This window comes from Bidens hawaiensis, unplaced genomic scaffold (genome assembly GCF_021521415.1).
Source record: "Bidens hawaiensis isolate Kalapana, Puna unplaced genomic scaffold, B.hawaiensis_p1.1 tig00025179_1, whole genome shotgun sequence".
Classification (NCBI taxonomy): Eukaryota; Viridiplantae; Streptophyta; class Magnoliopsida; order Asterales; family Asteraceae; genus Bidens; species Bidens hawaiensis.
Genome location: NW_027494004.1, coordinates 5,648 through 16,820, shown reverse-complemented (window position 1 = coordinate 16,820; position 11,173 = coordinate 5,648). Strand labels below are relative to the sequence as shown.

General features: G+C 33.7%; 2 protein-coding genes and 1 pseudogene across 2 annotated transcripts; 1 reads left to right on the top strand and 2 right to left on the bottom strand.

Moving 5' to 3' along the window:
• The first annotated feature begins 300 nt into the window (after positions 1-300).
• On the top strand, positions 301-2,106 carry LOC143570988 (vesicle transport v-SNARE 11-like). The gene is made up of 5 exons (XM_077056507.1): positions 301-397; positions 1,165-1,223; positions 1,308-1,496; positions 1,589-1,759; positions 1,840-2,106. Exons 1-5 carry the CDS (start codon positions 304-306, stop codon positions 1,987-1,989), a joined length of 663 nt encoding a protein of 220 aa, XP_076912622.1. The 5' UTR covers positions 301-303; the 3' UTR covers positions 1,990-2,106.
• A 56-nt stretch (positions 2,107-2,162) lies between these two features.
• LOC143570986 (uncharacterized) lies at positions 2,163-3,494 on the bottom strand (the record flags this gene model as incomplete). The annotated part of the gene is made up of 3 exons (XM_077056504.1): positions 2,163-2,393; positions 3,041-3,238; positions 3,312-3,494. Coding segments are annotated over 3 exons (483 nt in total), but the record flags the coding sequence as incomplete, so codon positions are not given.
• A 6,860-nt stretch (positions 3,495-10,354) lies between these two features.
• Positions 10,355-10,888, bottom strand: LOC143570991 (LOB domain-containing protein 23 pseudogene; annotated as a pseudogene).
• Positions 10,889-11,173: the final 285 nt, after the last annotated feature.

The following is an 11,173-nucleotide window of genomic DNA, read 5'->3' as shown; positions in this document are numbered from 1 at the left end:
TTATTATTATTATTATTATTTTCTTCCTTAATAGACAAGATATATATTATTCCCAACAATTCAAATCAAATCAAATCGTTCATCCCAGTTATTCAACCTCAGATCCACTACAAGAATCAACCCAATTTTCCTATCATCTGGTTTTCAAGTTCAGGTTGGTCTAATCGTCTTATGTATACTTATTAATCTTTTGGTAGCTGATCATTCCTTCAAAATCGATCAGTAGATTGATAATGAGATATGATTGATTTCTGTTTGTGGGATTGTTATTATGTGGTAATTTCATTTGCAGGCAATAATAAGATGAGTGAGGTATTTGAAGGTTACGAACGCCAATACTGCGAGTTATCCGCGGCGCTGTCCAAGAAGTCTACATCGGCTACTCTTCTCGATGGAGGTGACTGACTAGGACTACTCTAAACCCTAACTTCATTCTCATTCTTATAACGTGTGTAGGGGATTGGATCAAACATGTTTTAGTTGATCTACAACTATGAGATAATAATAATAATAATATAATGTATGTAGAAAATATAATTGTTTACCATCATTTGTTATGTGGATTGAGATTCTAGAAATAAGCTGCTTGATTGTTCTTCACATCTAGATACCGCTAGAGCGAAGAGCTGTTGGTGAGTTGATTCGTATTAACTACTGGCTAGATGATGCAGGGAGAGAAGTACTGATGATTGTTTCCTATTTCTCTCATCTAGTCTATCGAACAATGAACTTGATCTTTATTACATTATTTCTTCCATATGTGTTGCTTGTTTTCATTTTCATTTGGTGAAGATAAGAAAAGCTAGCATCTTTCTTCATCCAAATTTGGTTTATGGAAATCTACATGCAGCGTGTTGTCTTCTTTGGTTTATATGGAAATCTGCATACATCCAAATTTGGTTTATAAGAAAAGTAAGCACTTAGAGTCCCTCTGCCAGAGGTCTCAGGCTTGGTTTCAGTATAGGTTTTCTGCCATTAAGATCCCCTGCCCAGCGCAAGCTGCAATTTACCTTGTCCCATTTGTTAGTAGTGTATTGGTGTGGTCCTATGAGATAAACGAGAGCATATTATTTTTGGCCAATTGTGTTGTCTTCTTTGTTTTTCCTTTGAGTTTTATCATACTGTGACTTTTGAATATGGAAATGCACTTTTCTTCACTTGCAGAGCAAAAGAAACAGAAACTTTCTGAAATAAAAGTTGGGCTCGATGAAGCTGAATCTCTGGTATCGTATTGCCCCGTTATTGTTGTAAATTAATTTCTTATATATGTGATTACTTATTAATATAATCTTGGAATATTGGTCCAGATACGGAAAATGGACCTTGAGGCTAGAAGCCTGCAGCCGAATCTGAAAGCTATTCTTCTTGCCAAACTAAGAGAATACAAATCTGATCTCAATAATCTAAAAAGTGATGTTAAACGAATTTCTTCAACCAACTTAAATCAGGCTGCTCGAGATGAGTTGTTGGAATCAGGAATGGCTGATGCAGCAAATGTATGCTTGCTAATCTTATGTGACTATGTCACAGGTGTATGATTTAAAATATTATCTTTGTAATGAACTTTAACAAATCTATAATGTCGCAGGTTTCAGCAGATCAAAAAACAAGATTACTTATGTCAACAGAAAGATTGAATAAAACCAGTGACCGAGTGAGGGATAGTAGAAGGACGATGTTGGAAACTGAAGAACTCGGGGTTTCCATTCTTCAAGATTTAAACCAACAACGACAATCGCTCTTGCATGCACATGGAACGGTATGTCTTATTAACAATTTAACATCATTCACATTATTAATTTTCTTTTAAACTTATGGTTTTGTGTTTGTATGTTTCAGCTTCATGGGGTTGATGATAACATAGGCAGGAGTAAAAAGATTTTGACCAACATGTCAAGGAGGATGAGCAGAAATAAGTGGATTATTGGTTCTATAGTTGCGGTACTTGTTCTTGCTATCATCTTGATTCTCTACTTCAAGCTGAAGTAGTGTTTTAAGCAAGATTGTTCTGCTTGATACTCCAACTTTTTACCAATCCTTTGTTGGTTATGTTATGTTGTGAGGCGGATTTACATTGTATTATTGTGTCTGGATTGTTTTGTGATTGATTGAAGCATTAATCCTGTTTGAGTATATACATCAAATCCAAACTTTGTTCTTTTATCTTGTTATGCAAAACATCCTTCGAAATTAAGTTTTTACAAAACCACAAGCATTTTTACAGGCTTTGTACACAATTCTTTGCACTGAAAAATGTTGAATCCAATCGGTCTAAGATGAATCGTGATAGCTCAAACTAGTTTCTTTGCGCGTTCGTTTCTGAATTTGCTATAATCCGCTAGCAAGCTGCCATTCACCTTCTCCTTCATGTTCTCCACCAACCGCCTCAAAACCTATCATCAAAGTATTAGTTATTAGTTATACCGATTGGAGGTAGTGGTTTTTAACCAGTTTACTTTGAAAATGTGTGGATTTGGCTGTATAATATCTTAAATGGGGAAATTTGAAAATGCAATAAAATAAAATGGGTCAAATGAGCTATAATATGTTTAGCTCACTAAAAGTTGTGTTTTTTTTTCAAAATGTAGCTGAATATAGTATCAACCATACTTAATACATTGATTATATGATAGATGAGTCAAATTCCTAGTTCAATAAGCCTTCAGTCACTTGTTTAATCAATTTTATTAATCAGACCGTGTTCGGTTGGACCTGTTTAACCCGTTTAGACGCCTAGTTAAACATGTCGACCCACCAACCCACATATGATCCGTTTAACTCATTCATTACCACCCCACAGCCCGTGGAACACGTTTACCAGTTGATTGCAACCCTTTTACAACTCGTTAACTTGTTTGGCTCGTTTAGATATACGGGTTAAATAGATAAATATGTCATGTTCGGGTTAACTATACAACCTACCATGGCTGGCACCTCTTTGTTAACTATACAACCCATTATTCAATCAACCTACCCATTTTATTTAATCTAAAAAACTCAAAAGAACCAGAACATGCAAACATGGATTTGAAGGTCTAACCGTCTCTGCAACATCTCGGCGAACATCCTCTGGGATCAAAGAAAGCACAGGAGGCAAGTCAAATGTTATGCTCATTGAAAGCTGCCCTTTAAGTCGACTACGGTTTCCTTGTCTATACGGGTACAATGCCCCTTTAACACCGAGTGAGAACTCAGACGGCTTCACGATATCTTCCAGCCCAAGAAGCTCCCATCTTACCTGCACAGCAATAATAACTTATACAAACAGAAAAAAAAAATTATTAACCAGACTTAACAAAAACAAGACTCACAATGTCAAGATCAAGAACTTTGGTCACTTGTGGTGGAACTCCTGTCGGGTAATCATAACCGTTCGATTTACACCTCAACCGCATATCAATCACTGGATTACACGTCAAGAAGAAGAACTGTATAGGTAACATATGCACTCTCCATTCTTCCTGTGAAAAATTCAATTCACTCACAATATCAGTTTAAGGTGACGAATTCATTATCTCTTAATTTAGGTTAAAAGAAACAAAATTCAATCAATTGACTAGGACTGTAAACGAACTGAATGGTCATTTGTGAACCGTTCGGCGGGAAGGTCACCTATGTTTGTTCGTTTAATAAATGATCGAACATGAACATAGGTCGTTTTCATTAATTTGTGTTTGTGAACGATCGGTAACGTGCTCATTTATTATATTCATTAATTATAGGTCTGTTTCATATGTTTATGATATTTTAATTTGTAACAATCAACCTAACATTTAAAATTTATAGTTTATGTTGAGTTTGTTTCATGAGTAGTTGTTTTAAGTGACAACAAATTTAACTTGTGCTTTGTTGACATTATCAGAATAAAACTGGTGATTGGGGATTATCTAGTCCCAAGTGCTTAACTTTATATTTAATTAAGGTGATTATATCTAATGTTTGGAACACGAACAAGATTTTCCATCCAGTTAGCGTTACAATTGAGAAGTAGGTTCAAGAAATAGTTAATTTGAATTGAAGGCACAGTTAGTGATGTGCAATTTGGGGGAAGAAGATAAGATACATGGTTAAGCGTTTGTCAGGGAAAATAGCTTTGAAAACTCTAGGTTTATCCTCATCGAATGAAGCCTGTAAGTAACATGGAATTCAATGTGTTTAGAGATGTGAATGTGAATACATAATAAAATAATGATATGAAGACACATAGAGGTAGAAAGTAATTAGAGAATTACGTGAGGTGATTCGTAGAGGTACATATCAGTTGCAATTCTGGAAGAGTAAGTGGAAGCATTGGATAATTTGCAGACGACTCTCCTCCGGCGAGTGTGGTGTGTGGTTTTTGGGAAAGTAAGGTACTGGTACTGTGCATGATGATCTTAGTACCGGAACAAGTGCCATATATATATATCTATGATTAATAATAATAATAATAATAATAATAATAATAATAATAATAATAATAATGCATTTAGGATTGATGATAGGTGGTGGTGATGACGACGGAAAAAGTCGTTACGCGGTGGTGACAGATAGAAGCATTATCTTCTTGATCTTGAAATGAAATGGGATGATGGATTGATTATGTGGAGTGGATGTCAGGTGGCACCTTATCAATGGATGAAGACACCCCACCTCGAGTAAAATTAGGCATCTTGTTACCGAATGAAGAAGGTCAAATTATTTGTGTTCAACGTTTGGGTTGGGCTTATCTAGGACTTTATTGGGCAAAGTAAGGTTTTCAAGCCTTATGGTGCTTGCACTCGCGATGTTGGTTTGTGATGAGCAAAATCAGTATTGGTACAGTTGAATCGGTACTAAAATTTTGAGTTTCGGTACCAGTACGGTACGTGACCGGTATTTCCCGAATTTTTATCTTCAATACTGGTACCGAACCGAATATTTCGGTACCGGTATGGTCCCGATCTCATCCCTAAATCAAAGGTTGGACAAAACCAATTGGCCCAAATCAAAATTAGACAGTTTGGCTAGCGCGCGCACACACACACACATTGTTGTTCATAAAAAATATAATATATTATTTTATATTTTTAAATCCGGATCGAGGTCCGTCGACCACCTGGCCCTCCCTTGCTCTGTTCATTAGTTCAACTTAAGGAAGGAACGGAAAGGAAATGGATGAAAAGAAAGGAAGTGTTGTGTTCATGGGTTGCATTTAAGGAAGAAAAGAATAAAATGTGTGTTACTGAGTTTCATTTAAAGGTAGAAAGAAAAGGAAAGTGAAGGCTTTTATAATGTAAAATATTTCTTTCCATTTTGAAAGCAATTGGTTGGTAGGAAAGGAAAGGAAAATAAAATGAAAGGAAAGGAAAATGAAAAGAAAAGAAAGGAATTGAAATGTTTACCTTTCTTTTCCTTTTTTCGATAAGTGAGCTCGGGAACACAGCGTGAATAAAGATGGTGTGAAGGTATGCCGCACTAGAACTTAACAACGCCCTGCAAGGACGTTAATGAGATGCTAGGGGCTAAAAGGTCGAGTTAGCCACGGTTTGTGACTCAAATGTTATCGTTTTTTTAATTATTAATTATTAGTTAATATAACTCAATTATTTAGAACTAGAATTTTGACCCGAGCATTGGGCGAGTATGGTGACATTTTGGTTATTTGGATTTGGCTTACAAATACGTTAGTCACCTAATATAAAGTCATATATAAGTTACACGTGTTAGCAACTATAGGAGCTGCTTAATTTATACGAACGTATTTGCTATTATTTAGGCATCTATCCAGTGGCGAACCCAGAATTTCTTTTCATGGGGGACGGGAAATTTTTAGGAGTTGTTCGGCTATTGTAATACGATAAACTTTTTCCGTTCTGATTCTGGTTGGGTCATATTAAAAAGGATGATCAAACAAATTTTCATATAATTAACAAAAGTACGTCAAGTATACGTACAAATGTATGATCAGTGATGAAAGTAGAAAATTTTAACCGGAAAGAATCACACTACAATAACAGTAAGTTTTTTTTATCCATGTGAAATAGATAGATGGAGTATTAACGTCAAATAATTTGTTTTTCAAATTCAAAATCATATGACTATTTTAATAATCAACATACAACGCTTGATAATAGAATTGGCTTATTCTCATAGTTTTATTAAGAATAAGAAGTATACTATGTTTTTGTTTTTATATATATATATTCATAAAATTTATAAAAAATAACAAAACATAAACTAAGTAAAACAATAAATAAATCAGAAGAGGTATTCTCATAGAACTAATAAAAAATAACAAAACATAAACTAAGTGACACAATAAATAAATCAAAAGAGGTCTTATTAGATTATATAGTTAATAAAAAGAAACAATAAATATATAATTAAATCATTTAAAGTTTGACCATAAAAAGTTAACATTGTGTGCAGCTTTTTGCCAGATTTATTATTATCATCTTAAAGTTTAAGTAAATAAAATCATCTTTTTCACTGTTAACAGAAGGTGCAGGTTTGCTTCTACACTCATCCTTGTTGCCGGCAAATTTTCCGATCAGTCAAAACTTAGTCTTTTCTTTTTATTCAATGATTTCAATAGTTCAAAAGGGGCGCTTGAAAATTTTTATGGTGGGCGTTCGGGATTTTTACGTATATATAACACTAAAGAGAAAATTTCTAAGGTGGTCAGCTGCCCCCATTCTCACTTTAGGTCCGCCCCTGCATCTATCCTGCCAGATTTATACAAAAAAGAAGCTACATGTTGTCATTGCCTATTGTGTATACAAAAAGCCCATGCGCCCTATGCTTGTGGATGTTCTTTCATGTTAAAAACTAACACATGCACTTTAGAAAATGTGCATGCATCAAGTAATTGGTGTCAAGTACATTATATAGGCCGAAAGTGACCTTCCTGATTTAACCCAACCGTTGCCTCAATACCATCATCCTGCAACTGAAAAAAAAGATATTTCTCAGCCTTAGTATGTGGGATATGAGTTCGATAATCGACTTGTGAAATATACTTACACGTTTTTCCAGAAATAGAGAGTTCCTATTTGCTTGGTAACGTCCATTTCTTTATTACCCTTAATTTTAACGGGATGGGCTTTTGGTGTTTTTTGACGGCAAAAAGTCGTGTTGTATGAATTTTTGTGACCTCTTTATTGACTGGCTTATGTACAATGAAAGTATATATTTAGCACCACAGGTATGATATAGATATATCTATTTCAGTCAAACATCCAATTAGCATGAACGACATATTTAAGCAAATGTTTGTCAAGTATAAGGCAAGTTATCATATCACAATAGGTTGTAACCAAGTTAACTAAAAGAATACCAGATACACTGAATGAAGCATCGATGGACTAATAGTTTGTCAGCTATTTGTTTAATTAGCCGGTTGCCATCTATCAGGTTGGTAATGAGTATTATAATCAAAAGAGGAAGACACAATTGATGATGAAAACCAATTAAAATTTTCTCTCATTCATAAATGAACAGCATATTATCATTAAAACTCTTAAAAGACTATTGTAGATGTAAATTTATATTAAAAAAAACAACAGAAATAGTGAGTACTACAAAACGATAAAAAAAATGCCCATTAACTCACTAAAATAAGGGTATAAAACAAATGTTCCTTTTAAAAATGTTAAGACAATTTATATAACAATTACAAAGAAAAGCCGACTAAAAATGTGATTATCATCGAGCCACATATGTAGTAGCTTTGTTTGATTCTTTAAGACTGCCAAGTAGAACTCAACGATATACAAATAACTACAGGCTTCCTTTATTAGCTCACTAAGAATAACTATAGAGAATGATCCAATTTTCAACTTGGACAAAACATCTATATCACCTAAGTTTGACTTCTAAGAGCATATATATCATCCAGTGCAAGAAGATAAAATCATAACTATAATGAAAATCAGAATATTACAAATACGATGTGTTAACACACAGATAGTGATGATTATTACTACAAACCCATGGAAAGCATGTTACTACACACATATAGTTCGAAGATTGACATAAACAACCATTCACCAACCACAACCATAGATTACTATTAATACATTCATTGAGGACTTTTATCAAATGCTTGGTAAGCAGCAAATAAACAGAAAAAATGTTCTCAATCTTGCAAATCCGTTCACAAATAAGAAATGTGGAAATAAATCAAAGATGCTCAACCAAAATTAGGTTCGATTAAGCACAAAAATCAGCTACGATTTGTAGTTAAATTTAAGACGTGAAGAATTAAAAGGCAAAATCGATTCCTAGAGCCGAATGATGTGGTCGAAGGAATGATGCGAAACAAAAAGGTAAGTAGAGGCAAAGTCCGATTGATTAAATGCTTATCGAGAATATTTCGAATGCGAGTTGGATCTTGAAGACAATGAATGATGGGCAAGGATAGAATTTTGAAAAACACCCAACATAGAGGAATCGTAATCTTCTATTTAATACATTTCACTTCTTTATAACGAGAACACATGTTGCCAGGGTGTAAAGAAAACAATCCTCAACCTTTTTTTACCATGTTTCACATTCATTACAAACTCATATACAAAGAATTGATAGGTTTAGAAAATATGTTAAAACTATGTTAGTTATTTAAGGGTTATTGGATTTAATAATCTCAATTTTGATCTATTGATCAAGATTAATCGTGTTCCCAGGTTTCACTTATAGGGAGAAAGGAAAAGAAAGGAAGGGAAAAAGTAGATAAAGTGTGTTCCTGAGTTTTTTTATGAAGAGAAAGATAATCTTGATGTGTTCTAGAGATTCATTTAACAGAAGAAATGAAAGGAAAGAAAAAGAAAATAGTGTGTTTTAAAGAGTAAAATGAGATGGATAATTTTTCTTTCAATTTGAAAGGAATTAAAAAGGAAAAGAAAGAGAAAGGAAATAAAAGGGAAAAAAAGAAGAAAAATAATTCTTTTCTTTTCCTTTCTTGAGTTAAATAAACTTGGGAACACACTAACATTTTTTCTTTTAAAGTTGAGATTGTTAGGAACATGGACGTCTCCGAGAATTTATATGCCTCGGTTAAGCCGAAATAAAAAGGCCCGTAGACTTTAACGAGTAACACAATATTATAAGCAAAAAAAAAAATAGAAATAGGCCTTATGTAAATGGGTTTTTTGTTTAGCTTAAACAATTAAATTTTTAAATAAGCCTATTTGGTTATGATTTAGGTTGTGTATAAAAAAACATAAATGCTTCAAGTGAGAGTAGAATTTACAACCTTTTGCTTGAAACTCACACCACTTTACTACTAGACCAACCTAGTTATTGTATAATTAAAGTAAAACATCAAAATAAATATATTTTGTTTTCATAAATATATATATATAAATTTGTGTCCCTGAAAATTAAATGCCCCGGCCGATCGTTCACATTGTCCTATGCCCGAGCCGCCCATGGTTAGGAAATATGTTGAAGGTTGGAACTCTTTGAAAAATTTCTTTTGAGATAATTGTCATAATGTAAACCATAAAAGTCTACTAAACAATATATGAAATGTTTCACGATAGGTTATCTAAATTAATCAAGTCTTTATCATGGGTTCATCTTCCTGGTACATGCATTCCTATCCATGCAAGTACATTTTTGAATACTCAAAAAAAAAAAAAGTGTAAACTACAAAGTTAAGTTACATAAATGTTCTTACTGATAAAACAAGTACACCATCTTAGGTTGAAATAGTGACGAGACCATAAACTTTTTTTAAGGTTCAAAAGTTTTAGGGAGAATATGTGTCGGGTAAAGCCACATAGTAAATATATAAAATCAATTTTTTGGGTACAACCTTTTATTTTGACATATGGTTTCATCATATTTATATTTCCAAAATGTATAAATTTAAACTCAAATGAACTAATAATTTATAAAAAAAATGGATTCAAAGTCTAGGCAAAATCGTCGGTTATTTGTAACAAATTTAAATTTGCGTACATTTTTCTGGTTCGATTTGAGCTAAAATGCCACCAACTGACAATTCAACAACTGACGACAGTAGGCATTTCATCTCGACAAAATCATCGACTGAGGGGTTTTTTTTAAACTAATTGACTTGTAGGAGGAGTGGTTAAAAATGAATGCCACTCTATCATTTTCTTTATTAGGTAAATTGATCATTGTTAAAAATATTAAAATGGCTATTGGGAATTTGAATATATTGGTTTCAGTTTATAGTTTAAACATTCTAGATATGCCACTACTGCGGTTAAAACATCCTTTGAATTCACCTCTTTTAATCATTCATTTATTTATGATTGAAGTTATTATTCAAGAAAAACCATATATAGCAACTACAGTTATAAACCCAAAACTAACCATAGCACACATTGTTTTCGTGGATTAAAAATCTGAATCGCAACCATATCTAGTTAAACCAATAACCATAAGGATCATCTAGACCATATTTTACGCCATTTTGTTGAACCAAGTACGGGTCAACCGGTTCCGCTACTCCACCATTAGCATCAAGGAAAGCAATCTCCGCTTGAGCTTGTGCTAGCTCTCTTTCTGCTATCCGAATTTGTTGATGCAAAGACCATATTATTCCAGCACACCCATACACGGGATCTTGTATTCTACATTTCGCTTCGGTGTACAACGACTCTACTACATCCGCCCTTAGTTGCACGGGCGTGTTCTACATATATAATATCACACGCACGTAATCAATAAAAAAGGTTCATTATACTATAAACCATTAAACTCAATATTTGAACAAGATTATACATATATGGTCAAGGTTTACCTGGAGTAACTTGCCGAGGTTACTAGCGCCATAAATTTTATGAACGCAAGTGAATCTTTGTTGGCTATCTTTAAGAAAATGTGGTGCGAAAATGCAATCAGGAGGGCATCTTCGCCTGAAATACTTGCAAACCGCACATCGAGTGGAAGTCATTTGATCTATGAATGAAGATCTTAACAAAATCGAAATCTAGTGTTGAGATATTGAAGAAATCTAACGGGAGATTTTGTACGTTTTAGTGTAGAGATTTTGTATAAGCATGAAATTAGTGTAATGGAACGGCTAAATAATTTTAAACATAAAAATTTAAGGTTGATGGTGTGGGTTTTAAAAGAGTGATCCGGGCCACAGTTGGGAATGGTCGCCAAGTTCGGTTTTGGATGGATTTGTGGTTGGGTTCGGCGCCGGTTATGGACAAGTATCCGTCCTTATATGCGG

Excerpts from the sequence above, each read along its gene's own strand:
- LOC143570988 (XM_077056507.1), top strand. The coding sequence starts at position 304 with ATGAGTGAGGTATTTGAAGGTTACGAACGCCAATACTGCGAGTTATCC. Across the intron at positions 1,224-1,307 it reads TCGATGAAGCTGAATCTCTG|ATACGGAAAATGGACCTTGA; the intron begins GTATCGTATTGC and ends ATATTGGTCCAG. Across the intron at positions 1,760-1,839 it reads TCTTGCATGCACATGGAACG|CTTCATGGGGTTGATGATAA; the intron begins GTATGTCTTATT and ends TGTATGTTTCAG.